This window comes from Podarcis erhardii, assembly GCF_964252035.2.
Source record: "Podarcis erhardii genome assembly, chromosome: 15".
Classification (NCBI taxonomy): domain Eukaryota; kingdom Metazoa; phylum Chordata; class Lepidosauria; order Squamata; family Lacertidae; genus Podarcis; species Podarcis erhardii.
In genome coordinates, this window is record NC_138505.1 from 44283196 (window position 1) to 44304409 (window position 21214).

The window sequence follows — 21214 nt, forward strand, 5'->3', positions numbered from 1 at the left end:
TTAAATTGGGCCTGGAAATGAGTTGGCAGCCAATGCAGCTGTTTTATAGGCAACCCCAGCCAGTAATCTAGCTGCTGCATTTAGGACCAGCTGGAGTGTCCAAGTTGCCTTCAAGGGCAGCACCAAGTAGGGCGCGTTGCAATAATCCAACCTGGAAGTTACCAGATTGTGGAGACTCACCTCCTGGTACCTCTCCAGTGTAGACACAAAGGTTCTCTTGTAGAAGAGGCCCTGCAGCCGCTCCTGTGTATAGTTGTGACAGAACTCCTCAAAAGTCGCTGCACGCTCTCTCTTCTGGTGCCGGGGGTTGTGGAAGCCAGGCGTGTCCACCACCATGATCGAGGCCATGGAGAGGGAACTTGAAGAGAAGGACCTAGGGAAAGGGTGGTTAGGATAGAGTGCCTTGTTTCCATGCAAAATCCAGGTCTTTGATGTTCATTTATTTATTTGTGTACTTCATTTATACCCCTACTTTCTTTTCTCCGAAGAGCTCAAGGTGGTATACATGGTTCTCCCCCCCCTCCTCATTTCATCGCCACAACAACCCTCCGAGGTAGGTTAGGCTGAAAGGCGGTGACGGGCCCAAGGTCACCCAGTGGGATTATTTGAACCCTAGTCTGCCATATCATAGTCCAACCCTCAAATCATAGAATCACAGAATTGTAGAATTGTAAGGGACCCCAAGGGTCCTCTAGTCCAACCCCCGGCAGTGCAGGAATATCAACTAAAGCACCCACGACAGATGGCCAACCAACCTCTGCTTAAAAACCTCCAATGAAGGAGAAACCATTCCACTGTCAAACAGCTGTTACTGTTAGAAAGTTCTTTCTGATTTTGAATCGGAATCTCCTTTCTTCTAACCACTGTACCACATCTCTTGTTAAGACTGCCATAGACTTCTGCCTGAAATCATGGAGAGATGATGGGCTAGATGGCCCCAGGGTCTGACCTATGTCTGTAGCATTCTAGTTTAAGAAGGCGGGCAAGACATCCAAAGACTTTGTGGTCCAATACTGTATCTGCAGAGATCATCTCAAGGCCTCTGGCTGTGGATGGAACTCCAGGTAGTCTTTTCAATGTTTGGGACCCAAGGAAGGGCTTTTAAAAAGACCTTGCTTGCACAAAGAGCATTCACTCCTTACAAGGTTAGCAGCAGATGTCAAAACTTGCTGACTGGTAGAAGCCAGATACATATTTCATTGGAATAGATGCCACATTTTGGTTTCAGCAGAGCAAAGTAAAAGGAGTGCTTCATCTGGTTGACCAGCTACAGCTGTTCCTGGATGGAGATAGCCCGACCACTGTAATCCATGCCTTGGCAACCTCAAGGTTGGATTACTGCAATGTGCTCTGTGTGAGGCTGCCATTGCACCTGGTGCAGAAGCTGGTGCAGAATCCAGTGGCCAGAATGCTGAAGGGGTCAGCAACATGGAACACCATTGTTAAAATCTCTGCACAGGCTACCCATCTGCTTCCAGACCAGGCCAAAGGTTCTTGCAGGGGTGAAACTAAGGGGGTTTGCCAGGACCTTTGCTCTGGGTGAAGCCTCCAGAGGGTGCCATGGAGGCTCTTAATCCGAGGACTGTCTGGGCTTCTCTCTGGCCCCCTCCTCTCTTTCCCAGGCACCCTCTCATGTAAAAACCTTCCTTGCAATAATTTAAAAAGCAGAAAGCAGGATTGCAGCTCAGCAGCACCATCTACTTTCAGCTTTCCACCACCCATGAAAGAAAAGGCAGACATGAACTGGTTCAGGGGCCCAGCAGTGCCCCTCACATGTTGCCATCAGCAGGTTCCTTGTTCCCACCGGCTCCAGTCCAGCACAGCCAATAGTCAGGGTTTATGGGAGTCATAGTCTAAACATGGTGTTATAGTTTTTTGGGGTGGAGACCCCCATAAACCCTATAAAATTATAAATGGTGGGATTTTGATTATTTGGGATGTGAAGGGAGAAATATAAGCCACAGAGGAACCCCTGGGCTAGCCTATGCAAAATGACCCAGTCAAGCTAGGGTCATTAAGAAATAATGCAGGATCATGGAGAGCCATTGGCAATGCAAGAGAACTGTCCTTTCCCTTGCCCTGAGGGGTGAACAGAGACTGGGGGTTTGGAAGGCTGCCAGGGTAACTGGGAAAGGGAGTTTTGAGTAAGGGCTGCTGGGAAGAAGAAAGACTGGGATTCATTTTGGACAGACTGGCTGAAGGCATGCTGTGAGAGCTGGACTCCCTCCATGCATATTGAAGGTGTAAATAAGTGAATAAACCATATTTCTTAAGGCCATGACGGTCTCTGCTATTTCTCAATACTTTAAAGGAATACAGACTCTGGGTGAGTGCCTGGAACCCCCAGGAATCTTGCAGAGTCGGGGTGGGGGTGGCACACAGCTTTTGGAACAATATGAAGGATTAGGGTTGCCTTATTTCAAAAAGGGAAACCAGAGTTGGGAGGGACCCAACGTGTCATCACAGGCTGATGCCAATGTCCCTTGTAACCTTGTCTATTCTAAGTTCCTCCCACATATGAGCAGGGCCAAAGCACACAAGCAACATTCAGAAAATTGTATATGAGCAGGATAGATCACTCCTGCTTCCTGTGCACATCACCTTCATAGCCCAGACATCACTAAACGGCCATGAAACAACAGCTTTGAAAGAGCCACATTCTTCCCCTTTTGCAAGCTTTACTATGCAGGAATGGTAGGAAATGTCATGGCTAAAAATTGGATGCTGCTTCTTTAATGCTTAAAAAAGCTGGGTCAGCATGAGTCAGCAGCCTGCACCAGGTTGTATATATAGTGTGAGAAATGTTAGTTTGGGTTGTGTTGATTGGTTGGTTAGTGAAAGCTGGTAGTGTTGATGTGTGTGTCAGTCGCTTTTGCAGAAAGACTTTTAAGAATAAAAGCAGAAAGTACTCTGCAAGGATACTTTTCTCGTGGACTCTTTTATGCCGACAAGGGTCCGAGGGCCAGGCTGAGGCAACAAAGGGAGGTCAGAACCTTTTTTTTTGATTTTTACAAACACTGACAGGAAATGTGGCAGGAAATATCAGTCTGAAACACAGCAAAGTGTACTGGAGACTTGGCCCCACATCAAATTGTGTCCCCACCTTCTCCAGCCTGACTGAACAAGGCAAGAAGCAACTGCTTGCAGGGCAGCAACTGAAGAAGGAGCAAAAAGGGTCTTCTTGTGTGTGTTTCTTGTGGCTGATTAGTTGCTCTCCCTGTGCAAAGGTCAGAGGGGGCAGGGTTTCTGTTGAGGTAGGTGATTAGCTGTGGGAGGAGCTTATCAGAGCTTGCAGTTCGATCCATCTTTTAGATTTAGGGAAGCTAGTCTCAAACGTTTGTTGGGGGAGACCTAGGGTTTTTTTTGGGGGGGGTTATTTGTCCTGTCTGCACGCTTCTTATGATGGAGGACCGCTGTAGCCACCGCCAATGACACGTTCTCAAAATGGAGAGTGAGGGAACAGCTGCAGTCGCCTGCGGTTCCTGCGCAATGTTTGCCATCTTGCCAAAGGTTGCAGGCAGCTTTACCTGCAGCAATTGCATGTTGGTTGCCCTCTTAAAAGATAAAGTCCAGCAACTTGAGGAACGTGTAGCTACGCTCCAAAGAATTAGAGAGCTGGAGCTCTTTTTGGAAGCAACAGAGCACACCGTCTCCACCAAAGAGGAGACAGGGGACTCCCGAGAAGGAGGCTAGTTCACCAACACAGGAGCCAGATATATGGAGAAACGTGACTCAAAGACGTAGGAGGCCCAGGGTTCGCTCTGATTGTTTAGAATTACACAATCGCTTTGAGGTCCTCTCCCCTAGCATGGAAGACGAAGAGCAGACTCCATTTGAGGATCTCTCCCTCATTACAGTCGATCAGGTATATGAAGACGAGCAGCAAAGTCAGTCCTCAGGGAATGTGCAGGCGACCTTGGAACGGACAGCTCACGGAAGAACCCCGACCAAACCTAAGAGGAGGCGTGTAGTGGTGATAGGGGATTCCCTACTGAGGGGAACAGAAGCAGTGATCTGTGGGCCTGACAAGATGTCTCGGGAAGTGTGCTGTCTCCCCGGGGCTAAGATCCAAGATGTAACTGAACAACTGCAAGGAATCATAAAACCCACTGACAAATACCCCTTCCTCTTGGTTCATGTGGGAACCAATGACACTGTAAGCAATAGCCTCCAGAAGATCAAAAGAGACTATGAGGCTCTGGGCAGGAAATTGAAGCAATTAAATGCACAAATTGTTATCTCATCTGTCCTCCCAATTGAACGACGTGGCCCAGGGAGAGAGGGAAAAATAGTGGAAGTGAACAGCTGGCTTCGCAAATGGTGTAAACAGGAATGGTTTGGATTCTTAGATCACGGACTGCAGTTTCTTGAAGATGGACTTCTGTCAAGCGATGGGCTGCACCTCACAACGGTTGGGAGGAATGTTTTTGCCAAAAATCTCAGAAACCTCATCAGAAGGGCTTTAAACTGACTAATGTGGGGGAGGGAGACAGTGCTCCTGAAGGTAGGAGTCTATCAATTGATGAAGATGATCATCCAAATGTCATAGACCAAATGGAGCAAACAGCACGCAGACCTAGTGGTGGGAGGAAAAAATCCTTAAATAAGAGACACGGGGGAATGATTAATGGACTTCAATGTCTGTACACTAATGCACAAAGCATGGGAAATAAACAAGATGAGCTTGAGCTCTTGGTACAGCAAACTAAATATGACATAATAGGCATCACTGAAACCTGGTGGGATAAGTCCCACGACTGGAATGTAATAATGGAGGGATACAATCTATTTCAGAGAAACAGACCAGACAAGAAAGGAGGAGGAGTGGCGTTATATGTCAGGGATGTGTATACCTGTGAAGAAATCCAAGATTTAGAACCTCAAAGCCAAAGTGAGAGCATTTGGGTCAAAATTAAGGGAGAAAAGAATAACAGGGACCTCATTGTGGGAGTTTACTATAGATTCCCAAGCCAAACGGAGGACATAGATGATGCCTTCCTGGAATAGATGGCCAAGCATGCAAAAGGACGGGAGATAGTAGTAATGGGGGACTTCAATTACCCGGATATTTGCTGGATGTCAAACTCAGCCAAGAGCATAAGGTCAAACAGATTCCTCACTGGCCTTGCAGACAACTTCATTGTCCAGAAAGTGGGAGAAGCAACAAGAGGAACAGCCATTTTAGATCTGGTCCTAACCAATGTTGATGACCTGGTTAGTGGGGTAGAAGTGGAAGGATCATTAGGCGCGAGTGATCATGCTCTTCTGAAGTTTACTATACAGCGGAAAGGAGCAGCCAAGAGGGAGATAGTAAAAGCACAACTTCAGGCAATACCAATGAGACGGAAACATGGAAGGTGCCTAAAGAAGCCAGGGTGGCTATCTAAAGAACTTTTAACTGAGTTAAGATTAAAAAAGGATGTGTACAAAAAATGGAAAAGGGGGGAAAGCACCAAAGAGGAATTCAAACAAATAGCCAGCACGTGTAGACACAAAGTCAGAAAAGCTAAAGCACAGAATGAACTCAGGCTTGCTAGAGAGGTTAAAAGCAACAAAAAAGGCTTTTATGGGTATGTTTGTAGCAAAAGGAAGAACAAAGAAACAGTGGGGTCACTCAGAGGAGAAGATGGTGAAATGCAAACAGGGGACACAGAAAGGGCTGAACTCCTCAATGCCTTCTTTGCCTCAGTCTTCTCCGATAAAGAAAACAATGCCAGACCTGAAGAATTTGGAGCAAATGATTCAGCAGAGGAAACACAGCCCAGAATAACTAAGGAGATAGTACAAGAATACTTGGCTAGTTTAGATGTATTCAAGTCTCCAGGGCCAGATGAACTGCATTCAAGAGTATTAAAAGAACTGGCAGATGTGATCTCAGAACCACTGGCAGTCATCTTTGAGAATTCCTGGAGAACAGGCAAAGTCCCGGCAGACTGGAGGAAGGCAAATGTTGTCCCTATTTTCAAAAAGGGGAAAAGAGAGGACCCAAATAATTACCGCCCAGTCAGTGTGACATCAATACCAGGGAAGATTCTGGAGCCAGTGCTTTTTTTCTTGAAAAATGTTTAGGCTGGGGTACTCTCATTTTCCTACTCATATTGAAATACTGCCCCTCAATGAGGCCAAACTTAGATTCACAAAATGTTTAGGGGTATGCATACCCCTGCATACGCCCAGAAAAAAAGCACTACTTGTGGCTATCCGCATCACCTCTGCCCAGTTCCCAGAACAAACGAAATCTCTATTTAGAATTAACTCCAGAGAATTTCAAGTCATAGCTAATGATGTGCCCTGCAATTCTGAAAGTGCAGTGATACCCAAAAGCTATTCAAGTTTGTTTTAAACTCAAAAAGGAGCATCAATGTTTGGCTTTAAAAGAGGTTTAGTGGCTATTGACTAAGATGGCTCTGCTCTGTCTCCACAGTGGGAGAGGCAGCAATGCTTCTGAATGCCAGAAACCACAGGGCGTGGGACAATGTTCTTGTGCTTGGGTCCTGCTTGTGGGTTTCCCACAATGGGCATCTGGTTGGCCACCGTGAAGAGAGGATGCTGGACTCAATGGGTCCCCATTAGCCTGGTCCAGCTACAGGACTCTCTTCTTACGTTGTTATGACAGGCTGCATTTCCACTTGGGTCACTTAAAAGGCCAAGATGATTCTTTTGCATTTGGGAAAGGAAGAATGTATGCATGTGCAGCACACAGTGAAGGTGATATCCAAGAGAGAAGTTGCCATAAATACCACATTCTCCCAAAGATGAGTGCTAAAACAGAGAATAAACCCTCTAAGATTTGAAGGCAGAAGAAAATCTCTCTGATCTAAGAACTATGTAACTAGGGAAGTGTCAGGGAACTGCCATCGGCTCAGGGGCGAGAGGGGAAAAGCCGGATGGATTACAGAGAGCCCCCAAAGATCGTGGGAAGCAGCACCTCCTCAGCGGAGGAGAGTAACCGTGCCTCCAGTGGAGAGGAGCTTCAGGGCTTGGAAGCGGTGCCAGGACACCTTGCCTGAGCAAAGCGGGGAGGAGAGAGGTCCTCTGTTACCCACGCCCTCCTTGCGCAGTAGGCTTTCGCGCAGAGAGGGGAGGCGCAGACTGGGCGTCAAGACTGTGCTGGGGAAGGTTTAAGGACCGCTCACTCTCAGATTCTGCCAGTGAATGAGCGAACCACGGTATAGTGGCGCTCTGCATGGTGAAGGTTTTTTGGCACCAATAACGAGGCTTTACAGCCTACCAGGGAGGCATTTGCCTAATTGCTCTCGAGTAACCCCCTGATATCCTTACAGGAAGGATGAATCTATCCATTTTGGTTTCCCTCTTCCCCCTGGACCCTAAATTTAGTTCACCACATTTTTGCATTTATGATTTTTTTTCTTTTTGAAAAATGCTCACCAGCATTTTAGGTGCATTGCTCCTAACACAAACATTTTCGTATGCAATTTTAGCCAATGTACACAGTTTTTGCAAGCCGTACTCCTTAGATACATGGCATTTTTGCACAAGGAGGTGTGCTCTCTACATCAATGGCTGGTGTGGCATTTGGGAAGAGGATTTGCTAGCACTTTCCAAGCCTGGTCCCAATGAAGCTTTAAGCAGCATTTTCTGCAGCTGTGAAGCCACAAGGAAAAGCTACCCCCAGCCCAGCAACAACAGCAGCAGATTGACAGCACATCTAGTAATTACTACAACCATCACCTTGTTGGGACAGAAGAGGCAACCAAGGCCTCTCCCTCCTGACTGTTGGATCCAGCCTAATGAAGCCTTTTTATTAGGAAGCAAGCCTCCCCGTGTCCCCCCGCCTGCCCCATATGAAGCTTGTTATTTGACTCCCTCAAGTGGGCGCATTAATCTCAACATGCTGGTAACCTTCGTGTCAATCCTGCAAAGTCACATCCATTATTAATAAGTAAACAAGTGTTGCTCTCAGCACACCACAGTTTTCACTCCACATGCTCTCTTTTTTAAAATAAAAAAGACCAACAACAAAACAAACAAATGCATCTTTACACCTATGCAGATAACAACAGGGTGTCCCACTTAATGGAAGCAAGGACATGGCAGGAACTAACCCAACTGCTGAATGGGAAAGAGGCTGAACCTATGTGTGGAAATGAGCACTAATTGGGAAAGGTCCATCCCAGGAAGCCTGACTCCAAGGCCCACCAACCAAGAGGCCCAACATGCTGGGAATTTCAGGTGCTTCAAGGGCCAATGAGCTCTGTAGTTGCACCTTGAAGATGGAACTTGCTTCCAAAATTAGATTGCGGGCCTGCCGGGTGCTTGAGAGCTCCCCACATTCTCCTTGGGATTTCTGTGCAAGAAGAATCTAGATTGCAAAGAGGAGAACTGAGGACAAAGTGATGTCAGCATTAGTGGAGCTAAAAGTCAGTTAAGGCATGTGCCAGCTCTTCCTATAGCTCATCACATCTTTGTGATCTAGCCAAGAAAAGGCCTACTTTTCCAAAAGTGAGTTTGCAGCATTCAAACATACCTGTTGATGAGCGACACAACAGCTGCAAACAGCTCCTCATAGAGCCCCGCAGCCATCCCTTCCACGCACTCCACACCTGTCATCTTGGGACCTGAAGGAGAGAGACACAGATTGCTTAATTTTCCTGACAGTGCCTTTGGGCATGGCTGCTCAGCAGTCCTCCCCACATGCTGTTAGTTCAGAGCTTTGCGATCAAACCAGAAGCAATTTCCAACCAGGGCAACTGCTGTGTCTGTCTGCTGCAGGAAAAAAACAGCAAAAGGTTTGTTGCACCTGAAGAAAACTAACCATTTGTTATGGCATAAGCTAGTCTTCACCAACCTGGTGCCCTCCAAATGTTTGAGTGACAGCTCCTGTGGACACCAGCCAGCAGGGCTGTCTGATGTTGCGACTGATGGCAGCTGTCATCCAAAATGTCTGGAGGGCATGAATCATAGAACTGTAGCGTTGGAAGGGACTAGTCCAACTCCTCCCTGTAATGCAGGAGGCCACTCCATCAGATGCATGACGTATTCTAACGAGGAGAGGGGCACACAGTCTCCAATACAACCTGCACCCAAACCACCAGCATCACGTTGGAACTTTTCAACAGGGAATCAGCATGGGACACAAACTATCAGAATTAAAAATCCAAATCATGATGGACAGGTAGAGGCTTGAAGGGAATAGCCCAGCCCACTGCCATTGGCCCATACCTCCCCCAGCTTGTTTTAAAGCCATGTAAGTCCATATCCATCTTGTGGCACTGAGTTCCTGTAGTGGAAACACAGAAGATGGATGAGGAGGCTTGGTGGCCTTGCACAATTAACCCTTCATTTAAGGCCGCTTTAAGTCCTTGCAGGAGCACTTCTACCCTTGAAGAGGGCCCAGTTGGGGCTTGATTACCCAGATCATGGGACTGGGAGGATGTAGACATGACACTAATCAGTATAGGTGGAGGCGGTTGAGGCATTAAGCCTTGCCTATCTGGGCTGGGTATAAATAACAGGGCTTGAACCTAAATGCAGTGTGCCTGGATGTGGGTCAAGGTTGCTGCATTGCAAACCAGACAGAAGAGCCACTCTGCTGTTGTTTCTTAGGCCTAAGGAGGGATTTGGGTTACTGGTCTGGTACTATGTGTTGGTTGCTTGGGTAAATGTTTGTTGGGGATTGATTATTTGTGTGTGTGTGTGTGTGTGTGTGTTAAACAGTGGCGTAGCGTGGGGGTGCAGGGGGGGCTGGCCGCACCGGGCGCAACATCTGGGGGTTAGCGTTAGGGGGCGCAAATCCATGGGTTAGGGGGCGCAAATTACTTGCCTTGCCCCGGGTGCTGACAACCCACGCTACGCCACTGGTGTTAAATGAGAAGGGGGTTCATTGACTGTGTCTGTTTGGGGAGGTTTTGCACTGTTGTATGCGGGTATAGAAGCCTATTTTGTTCAATAAAGTTCAGTCTTCTTCCACTAAGTTGTTTGTTTATCAAAGATCCATTATGAACAAAAACTTGTTTGCATTTGGAAAAACAGTTTCAAACATTATCTGTGTGCAGAATGACTTTCCTCCATTCTGAATCCATTTAATTTGGTGACTACCTCCTTCCCCATTCTAGTATAATGGGAGAGGGATAAAAATTGCTCACTCTATAAATACATATATTCCATTTTCCATCCTGTGCATAATTTTATAAACTTCTGTCATGTCCTTTTGCAGTTGTCCCTTTTCCAAACTGATCTGAATGTTAGTTAGATGCACTGAGAGATCTTAAATGTTGCCAACAGCTGCAGGGTTCAGCACCAGGAGCGGCTCTGTCGCTCCTGTTCACCTTGGGAGGGCAGATCTTTTCCTGGTGCAAAAAAACCTGAACTGGGGTAGGGGACTTTGAAATATTGATTGGAGGAGAGTTTAAGGAAGGAAGAAGGGGAAGCAGGTCCCTCTTTGAGGGTTTTACATGCTTGGAACCTGAGCCCGTTGCCAAGGAAACCAACTACAGCTGGCATCTTTTCTAAATTGTTTTCAGGTCCATTCCTTGGCAAATTTCAGCCACGAATAAACACTGGTTGTTTCTTAGTGCACAAAAGCAGGTAGCAGTGGGGGGGGGGCGTTGTCAAGGCAGAAAGAGTTACAGAAAAGCAGAGGGGGGGGCGTTGTCAAGGCAAAAAACAGCAAGAAAGCTGGCCGCAAACAGCTTGTTGCCTGTCCCAGATCACAGTAGGCAGCTAATATCTTGGTTACGCCTTCCTTCTCCAACCCACTTTTCCTGCTTTCAAATACCTGGCAGATTTACAATTCAAAGAGCTGTTTGGAAAGCCAGCTGTGCTTAGCTACCTTTTTTAAAAAAGGGCTGAAAATCAAAAGGGTTTTATTTTTAAATAGCCAATCTCATTGTTTTGTGTTCAAGTGCAAAAAAAAAATATGTTACCTCTGATTGCCCCTGTTGTAGTCAAAAATTTGAAGGCAATTTGCCTCTGACAAGGTGGCTTTGCATGCTGTGGCCCACAGAGTGCTAGTTAGTAGGGAGGGGGGAGTGGTCCTTGGATACGGCGTTGTGAGCACTTCCTCTCCTCCTGCATCACTGCCTGCAAATGTGTCCACACTTACCTAATCATTGCATGAGTGCCACAATTAAGAGAGGCAGAACAATAAGGTGTGTGACAGAGAGGCAGAGAGAGAAGTGATACGCAGAAAGAACCCAGACCTCAGTGAAATAGCACTTGGCTTTGCATACAGAAGGTCTCAGGTGCAACTTCCAGGTAAGAGATGTGCTTGGTCAGCAGGCCTAAGCTCAGGCATAGGACAGCTACTGTCAACCAGGGCTTATTTTCGGCCAGAACTTAATTCCGGCACCTCTCCGGTGGGTGCCATTGCCATTATAAGAGAACAAGGGAGACATTCATGTTGAGTTCTGGCACCTCTTTTTCGGAAAAAAACAGCACTGCTGTCAACCAAAGCAGACTGCATTGGATTTGGTGGGCCATCATTCTCCATAGGAACACAGGAAGCTGCCTGTACTGAGCCAGATCATTGGCTCACCGGGCACAGAGGTATTTCCCAATCCTATCTGTTGAAGCTGGCAGGGATTGACCCTAGTACCTTTCATGTGCTAAGCAAGTGCTCTGTCCCTGAGCCATAGCCCTTCCTTAGACTTCAGTGTGGGGAATCTGCTCATGGTTCAGGGCTTGGAATCTCTAAGGAGGACCTTTTTGGCAGTAGAGCTGAGAATGGCCTCTGTGAGCCTCAGCTGCCTCTTTCTGTTTACTACACTGACAATACTGAGGTCGGGTGAGCAGGGCAGCTTCACAGGTCCCTGTTACAAGGTGAATTCCATGCTATGCAAAGGGATTAAGGGCAAAACTGCTTTTACTATAATGCTGTTATACAAATCTATGGTGTGAACACACTTGAAATATTGTGTGCAACTCTGGCTGCCTCACCTCAAAAAGGACATTGCAAAGTTGAAAAAGTTTCAGAAAAGGGCAAGCAAAATGATAAACTCTCTTATAAAGAAAGGGTACACCAACTGGGTATTTTTATTCTAAAGAAAAGGAGAGCAAGAGGGTACAGGTCAGAGGTTAATAATGTTATGCATGGTGCGGTGAAAGAGAAGCTTTTCTCTCTCATAAAACTAAAACCCAGGGAGTATCAAACAATGTCTTGTGCAGAAAGAGTGGAGAAAAAAAGTTTTTCTTGTTCTCTCTGAATAGCAGAACCCAAAGGGGTCATCCAGTGAAGCTAAATGGTGGGAGATTCAGAACAGAAACACTTCTTTACAGAGCACATAGCTAACCCTTGGGATTCACTGCCACAAGATACAGTGATGCCACCAACTTGGGTAGCTTTGAAAGTGGTTTAGACAAGTTCATGGAAAATAAGTTTACCATCAACACCTAGCCACGGAGACAGCACGTTGCTTCCAGTATGGGAATCATGAGCAGGGAGAGTGCTGCTACTGTACTCATGTCCTGCTTGTGGACTGGCCACTGTGAAAACAGGATGCTGCACTAGATGGGCCAAGGGTAGGGGGGGAATCTATCTGTACCTGTTTGAGTTGTTCCCAAGATGGATTCAAACATGCATATTCAACCCAAGGTTGATGGAGGGAGGGGAATTGTCAAAACGGAGCCTCTCTTTCCCCTGCTAACTTTGCATGAGGAAAGGCCCTTACCATCCGACCAGCCTTGGTCCTGGCTGAGCTGTCCTCCGGCTCCAGACGTGACCTGCTCAATAATCCTCTGGAGGTGGTGCTTGAAGACGGCTGTTGTGAGCTCCTCAAAATCGCAGCCAAGGACTTCCGCTGCCTTGTTGGCCCACTCAAACTGCATGAACTGCTTCCTGCCAACTGAACAGAAAGGAGAGGAAGGGGCTTATGCTCAGGAAGCCTTTGTTTTCCATGACGACTCCTTCTGGCTCACTTTTAATGCTTAAATTTGTGAATTCTGTGATTTGTGAATGACAAATTATTTATTTGTAATTTACAATATGATATTGATATAATTCACATATGATAGCCATCTTCAAATATCTCAAGGGTGTCACATGGAAGAAGGGAACAAGCTTGTTTTCTACTGCTCCTGAGGGTAGGACTCAAAACAATGGCTTCAGGTTTCAAGAAAGGAGATTCCGACTAAACATCAGGAAGAACTTTCTGACAGTGAGAGTTGTTCATGATGTTGGATGATGGCCATCTGCCATGGATGCTTTAGCTGAGATTCCTGCATTGCTGGGGGTTGGATTGGATGACCCTCGGGGTCCTTTCCAACTCTACCATTCTATGATTCTATTTATTTCATATCATTTATATATACACCACCCAATTGTAAGAAGAAAAAATGTCAGAGTGGTTTGCAAAAAGAATAAAACAGCAAAATCAATAACAGTTAAGAACAGCTACTGAAAACATTCAAATCATATTTAAGATCAAATATAAACCAACAACAGATTAAAAACACATGTCAGCATTCTACATATCCATGTAAGCTTGTTGAAACAAAACTGCTTTTAGCAGGTACTGAAGAGCACAGTGAAGATGCCTGCCTGGTGTCAAGAGGCAGGGAGTTCCCTAGGGTGGGTGCTGCCACACTAAGAAATCGATTACTCACAGCAGTACAGTGGTACCTCAGTTTACAAATTTAATCCATTCTGGAAGTCCGTTCTTAAACTGAAACCGTTCTTGAACCAAGGGACGCTTTCCCTAATGAGGCCTTCCGCCGCCCCAGGCCCTTCCACTGTTCAGATTCCATTCTTAGACCAAGGTAAAGTTCGCAAACTGAGACACTACTTCTGGTTTTGCGGAGTTTGCAAACCAAATAGTTCGTAAACAGGGCTATTCTTAAACCGAGGTACCACTGTACATGTTTTAAGTGTCCCCTGTAACAAGGCCAGTTCTGCACATGGGCCTATGTGGCTAAGGGGATCAAGTCTGCAGTGTTGATGTATCCTGGGTGGGCTGTGTTTCCGTTAAGAGTGGCCAAAGAAATAGAGCACGGTAGCCAGAGGAAAAGAAAACCAAAGCAAGTTCATGAGGCAGACTTTTTTTAAAGAGAGGGGGAGAGAAGGAAACGAATCAGGTCTGAAAATGAATGGCTGTTCACGTACAAAGTGCTGGCGGTAATTAGCTGCAATTTGATGGCAGCCATTCATAAACGAGACAGAGAGCAGAATTAAACTGATGGTAGCAATTAGATTTCATTTCACCTCTGAGCGCTGCCTTCGATTTTGCCCTGCAGGAGTCATATTTCCATGCGCTGAAATGCAGCACAGCATTTGCTGGTGGCTTTGAAAGGGCACCTACAAAATAAGAGCCCACTCCCCTGCCTCCAGCTCTGCCAACTGCTCTCCCCTTTGGAAAGACTCTTTGTGGGACTGCCCGGAAGGCCTCCTGCAAGGAGCAGCCAATCCTGGAAAGAATGGGGCTACAGCCACCCAGCCACACCCCCACAAAACCAACTGGGTGAATATATTTCCAAGGAAATCATTTATCCCCTGGGATAATAACTTCAATTTCATGTTTCCCAAAAAGGATCAGTAGAGAGTCAAATTGCAGAATGAGCCAGTCTGCAAAGCTTCAGACTGATAAGTTGCAGAACCCACAAGCTGGCAGGAAACCAGGTCCTATATATGCAACTTGGAAGCTGGATAGAAAGGCAATGGAGCAAGGAGCAAGGTCTCTCACTGGGTTAAGTCTTATGACATGATGAAAAAAAGACAAGAAGGGAAAGAGCCACCCACATGCTGACCTGACAAACTGTCTGAAATGGTCAATCCCCTTTTCTCAGGACTAGCAATCTCTAGCTAAACGAGGCAAAAAAAACCCTCAAACCCTACAACTCCAAACCACAATTCCTCAGATTCCTTTCATTCTTTTTTTGGAGGGGGAGAACCATGATAGTTTAAATATGTCCTCCTTTATGCATAAAAACATAAGTCTTTCATCTGTGGAAGGATTTGCATCACAGTCCTGGATTTGCATGAACTCAGGGCAGGGGAGCTAAAAAGAAGGCAATTTTTAAACAACAGCAGACTTTTGTTTTTTGTTTTTTTGTTTTTTTTTAAAGTATATTTATTAAGATTTTACAAAATCATAAGTACAAAAATACATAGTGAAAAAGAAAAAGGAAAAAACTCTCAAACAAAAATACAAGGTACAAAAAACAAGAAAAATAGAAAAATTGAAATAAAAAAAATTAAAAAACAAATCCATTTTTTATAACTTTAAACTCCTTAGCTTATTTCTTTGACTTCCTCACACCTCCCCTTTTGAACAATGCCGGGAAAGAGAGAGAGGAACTGTGAACATATGGGGGACTCGAAGGAGCTGCGGGGATTGTTGATGTGTGTGCAGAATCTGCTCTTGGGTTTTCTTCTTTTAATAGACTTGCAACAGAGTTTTGTTTTAATTGAGTATCTTTATTATTTACAACAAATTACACTGGTCAAATACAAATATAAAATAACATACGTAATCCTTCCTCTTCCAGCCATCCAGCCAGAGACCTAATGCTGACTCATGTTCATTTACATACAGTACTGACACTTGACACTCTGACCCTTATTGATCACATGCCCTTTATAAAGGCTCCTGTTGCTGGGTAGATTTTTCTATTGCCTAGCAACCTGTTTAAGACCAAGTTCTTTCTATTCTTTCTAGAATATTCCAACAGGGATATGGGGCATTAAAGGAGGCATGAGGAGATGAGGGCAGGGGTGAAACCATGCTTCATTTCTCCTGAGTCAAAAACCCAGTTTGGCGCCCCCTCCACAAACATTTGCGTACACACAGGTTGGGAGCCTCAATGGTGTTCCACTGGGGCAAAAAAGAAAACAAAAAACCAGCTAGCCCCCCGTAGCTATGGATGGGGGCATTGGGTGAAGTGCAAATTGGGGGTTGGCAAGCGGGGTGGGTAGTTTGGCGAGGGTGCAGGGTAGGTGGGGCTGGCAAACAATGCAAGCAGGAGCAGCAGGCTCCTTGACTCCAATAGTCCTTACTGGAACATGTTCAAACCACTGGGCTCTTAATGGCAGCTACTGTCCTAGTAGGCTGGAGCGTGGAGCTAGACGGGTGGTGTTGCTCCAGCAATGAAGCCAGTCAGACCAGGGAGCTTATAGAGGAGCTGAAGCCAGACCCTGATCCACGCAGAGGTTTCCATGCACTTCCACGTTAAAGCTTCTGCCTAGGTCCCCATCTCCACCTGCATGCACACGGAACTGGTCTCCTATTTGGTTGCATAAACAGGGATTTAGCCTTCAACTTAAGGATCTTGCACCTAGAGGGGCACGTTCCTCATGTTGACTTCTGTACCACTTTTTTTCTTCATTAGGGCAGTTATTTACACATCCCCCCGCAAAAAAAGAGGACTCAGAATTGCAAACAATTTTCATGTGCTAATTTATATGTATAGATCAAGGAGAAAGTCAGCTCAGCTCACATTTCAAGGCAACCAAAATTTACACCTATCCAAACTTTGTGATGCAGTTCTCCAGCCAACCAACATTTACAACAACAAAAATGCAAATATTAGGAAAAAAATGTGTATAAAAATGAATATATTTGTGAAAGTAATACACAAATGTGCCTTGTGTTTGGGGAAATTGCTCGCAAAACTGTATAGTATTAGTCAAAACTGCATACAAAAATGTGTTTATTGGGAAACATTAATGTGAACATTCTGAGGAATTTTTCTTTTTTTATGAATATTTATTAAGGTTTTACAAAGTCATAAATACAAAAATACATAGTAAAACAAAAAAAGGAAAAAACTCTCAAACAAAAATACAAGATACAGAAAACAAGAAAACTAGAAAAAAAAGAAAGTTAAAACAAATCCATTTTTTATAACTTTAAACTCATTAGCTTGTTTCTTTGACCTCCTCGCACCTCCCCTTTTTGTATTCCCATTTACATAATCAAATCAGCAAATCCTTACCCTCTTTCATTTATCTTAACTCTATATCTTAACATATTATAACTCTATATTTTCGCCCATTATCAATTCATTTTTGCATACTCTTTTTAACTTTGTTGCTAATGCCACTTCTTTTCAATCCAACATCATTTTAACATTCATTAATTTTACAGTGTTTCTGCAAGTAGTCTTTAAATTTCTTCCAATCTTCTTCCACCAACTCTTCTCCCAGGTCTCGGATTCTGCCAGTCATTTCCGCTAATTCCATATAGTCCATCACCTTCATCTGCCACTCTTCCAAGGTGGGTAGATCTTGTGTCTTCCAATACTTTGCAATAAGTATTCTTGCTGCCGTTGTTGCATACATAAAAAAAGTTCTATCCTTTTTTGGCACCAATTGGCCGACCATGCCCAGGAGAAAGGCCTCTGGTTTCTTCAAGAAGGTATACTTAAATACCTTTTTCATTTCATTATAAATCATCTCCCAGAAAGCCTTAATCTTTGGGCACGTCCACCAAAGGTGAAAGAATGTACCTTCATTCTCTTTACATTTCCAACATTTGTTCTCGGGCAAATGATATATATTTGCAAGCTTGACTGGTGTCATGTACCACCTGTAGATCATTTTCATAATATTCTCTCTTAAGGCATTGCATGCCGTGAATTTCATACCGGTGGTCCACAACTGTTCCCAGTCAGCAAACATAATATCATGACCAATATCTTGTGCCCATTTAATCATAGTTGATTTAACCGTTTCATCCTAAGTATTCCATTTTAACAGCAAGTTATACATTCTTGAAAGTATCTTAGTTTTGGGATCTAACAGTTCTGTTTCCAATTTTGATTTTTCCACCTGGAAGCCAATTTTTTTATCCAAATTGTAGGCCTCTCTTATTTGAAAATAATGAAGCCAGTCTCGCACTTTATCTTTTAATTTCTTGAAACTCTGCAATTTCAATCTGTCTCCTTCTTGTTCCAGTATTTCCCAATATTTCGGCCATTTGGCCTCCATATTGAGTCTTTTCAAAGCCTTTGCTTCCATTGGTGACAACCACCTTGGAGTTTTATTTTCCAATAAGTCTTTATATCTTATCCAGACATTAAACAATGCTTTCCTGACAATATGGTTTTTAAATGCTTTATGTACTTTAACCTTATCGTACCACAAATATGCATGCCACCCAAAAGCATTATTGAAACCTTCTAAGTCCAAAATGTCTGTGTTCTCAAGAAGCAGCCAGTCTTTCAACCAGCAGAATGCTGCTGATTCATAATAAGGTTTAAGGTCTGGCAGGGCAAATCCACCTCTATCCTTTGCATCAGTAAGTATTTTAAATTTTATTCTGGGCTTCTTGCCCTGCCAGACAAATCTAGAAATATCTCTCTGCCACTTCTTGAAACAGTCCATCTTGTTCAAAATTTGCAGTGATTGGAACAGAAATAACATTTTTGGCAATACATTCATCTTTATGGCTGCAATTTGACCCAACAAGGAAAGCTTCAAATTTGACCATATTTCTAAGTCTTTTTTCACTTCTGCCCAACATTTATCATAATTATCTTTAAATAGGTTTAAGTTCTTAGCAGTTATATTAACCCCTAGATAATATTAACCTGTCTCCTTCTGAAACCTCTCTTTCTCAATCGGTGTAAAATTTTTCTCAAGCACTTTAGTTTTTGACTTGTTCAGCTTAAATCCTGCCACCTGACCAAATTCTTGAATCAATTCTAATACTCTTTTCGTACTAGATTCTGGCTCCTGTAACGTCAAAACTAAGTCATCTGCGAAAGCTTTCAATTTATATTGTTTGGCTCCGACCTGAATACCTTTAATCAAACGGTCCCTCCTAATCATGTTCAGCAAAACCTCCAGGACCGAAATAAAAAGCAATGGGGAAATTGGGCAGCCTTGTCGTGTCCCTTTCTCTATCTTAAATTCCTCTGTCATCACATTATTGACTATTAACTTAGCCTTTTGTTCTGAGTAAATTGCACTTATACCATTTTCAAACCCTTGACCCACCCCCATTCCCTGAAGATTTTTCTTCATAAAACTCCAAGAAATATTGTCAAAGGCTTTTTCCGCATCTATAAAAATTAGAACTGCTTTGGTATTAATATTCACTTGCAACATCTCCAAAATGTTAATTATATTCCTCGTATTGTCAAACAAGTGTCTACCGGGGAGAAAGCCAGCTTGGTCCTTATGTATCTCTTCAACTAATACCTTTTTTAATCTATTAGCCAAAATATCAGCAAAAATTTTATAATCCACATTGAGCAGGGATATGGGGCGGTAGTTCTTGAGTTGTGTCTTTTCAGACTCAGTTTTCGGTATAAGTGTAATATAAGCTTCCTTCCACGACTCTGGCACCTTTTCCCCCCTCCAAAATCTCATTATAAACCTCCTTTAGTGGCTGAATTAACCAGTCTTTCAAAACCCTATAGTATTTGGAGGTTAGTCCATCCGGCCCTGGAGATTTACCCAACTGCATATTCTGTTTGTTTGTTTTTTTAAAATAATTTTTATTAAGGTTTTCCAAATTAAAACAAATTACATCCAATTTATAAACTTTTTCCAATAACCAGGACTTCCCCTCCCCACCCCCTCATGTATTCCAAATCTTCCAAATAAACAATTAAATTCAACAAATTCTTATCCCCAGATTGCACTCATCCTCCATAACCCAATTTATCGAAGTTCCCATCCCCCTAAGATCGATCTATTCCCTTCCACGAGTTTCCCCCTTTCAAACATAATACAAATGAAAAAAACATAGAATTAAATAATAATTTTACAACCTTTGGATTCTAACTTTCCCTCCCCTCTTTCCCTGTTGCGTTCCTCCTAACCCTCCATCTCTAGTATCTTCCTGGAGTTCCCACATTACATTAAACCCACATCCCTCTGATTCTTTGCCAGTCTTATTAATTACGAATGTCCAATCATTTAATTACGAATGTCCAATCCTAAAAGGAGTCTAACGAGAAGAGGGTCCATTTCTTCTATCCAGATTTTTATATCCAGGAGTAGAAACTCCAATTTTAATTCCATAAGCTTGTCAAATCTGGATATCCCAAATGTCCCCTTTCCCAGTTCTGTCCATTTCTTGTTGTTTCCTTATTCTTGTCGGCCATTCTCCTCCTTTTTATTTCTCTGTTCTCCCACAGAAATGTTCTTTCTCCAAAAGCTTCTAATATCCCTGCAGAGGCTTGTTGTTCAGGAACAAAACATTACATCATGATCCTTTCATTTTTCAACAGATAGTTCCATTGTTTCCTATAGTGTGTAGACCTCTGTAGACAAAATAGTGTTCCATTTCTGCAGTTTCCCAGGAGATTAAAAGTTCTATTCAACTGCACAAGTTTCCTGTCAAAAACACATGCAATATCCCTCAACTCCTCTAGATGGATTCCCATAACAAAGTTCCCTTCCAAAGCCCATCCACCAGTCCAAATAGTTTGTTTATCCTTATTTGAAACAATTTATACCCAACTTATAACAAATGTAACCGGCAAAGTCCATAACAAAGTCTCTATTTTATTCTTCCGTTTTGACAGCTCCTTGACAGCTGTCAAAACCTGTCAAAACCTCCGTTACTCTTCTCCAGGCATTTTCACGAATCGCTCCAGGGGTTCCGGGGGGGTGTTGCTTTTTAATGCAAATTCCACTTTTCTCCTCCAGCTCAATCTTATAAATTTCCCTCGCGAAGTTGCTAATTCGGCGAGATAAGGTTACTCTCGATCTTAGTTATCCATTTCTTTGTTTTGGCTCTTCTACAATTTAGGGGGGGGCTGACTTCCTTTTTTCCGCCTCCCCCGTTCGCTCCAGATTTTAAAAATTTGTCCCCTTTTTTTAATCCATATTCCAATTACTCACGGGTTCTTCTTTTAGATCCAAATTTTCAATAGAAGAAGTCAGCGCTCTCCGCCGGATGGCATGCGGCTGCGCTCGGCAGGGATAGCAAAGAACTCAAAGCACCACGCCTCTCCCCGGCACCCGATCCGGAGCCTTTAAAAAGGCTCCTTCACGAGTCGGGAGGGCGCTAACGGTGCCAGCCGAGTCTCCATGTCCACGGCCTCCTCTGGCCGTGGTTTTTAAGGGTCCCCACATCGCCGGTGCGGTAGGACCCAGCCCCTGCCAAGCAGGCTCCCTCCGGAGCTCGGAGGGAGTCCGCCATTCGGCGATGGCGCCGACCCGGAAGTCCCCCAACTGCATATTCTAAATGGCACCTTCTACCTCCTGTTCTGTAATTTTGTGGTTCAACATTGTCTTATTTTCTTGAGAGATTTTTTGTAATCCATTTGTTCTTAGAAATTGGTCTATATCAGTCTCTTTCTGTGG

At 44.1% G+C, this 21214-nt stretch overlaps 1 protein-coding gene across 2 annotated transcripts in view; it reads right to left on the minus strand.

The window, feature by feature from the left end:
• Nucleotides 1–21214, minus strand: part of MYO18B (myosin XVIIIB) — a 275393-nt gene that overhangs the window by 179086 nt on the left and 75093 nt on the right. For both annotated transcript variants that reach the window (XM_081842590.1, XM_081842591.1), the window contains 3 exons: nucleotides 12630–12803; nucleotides 8489–8579; nucleotides 181–373 (listed from right to left, as the gene is read on the minus strand). In XM_081842590.1, the coding sequence (XP_081698716.1) occupies nucleotides 181–373; nucleotides 8489–8579; nucleotides 12630–12803 (458 nt within the window). The remainder of the gene's footprint in view (nucleotides 1–180; nucleotides 374–8488; nucleotides 8580–12629; nucleotides 12804–21214) is intronic.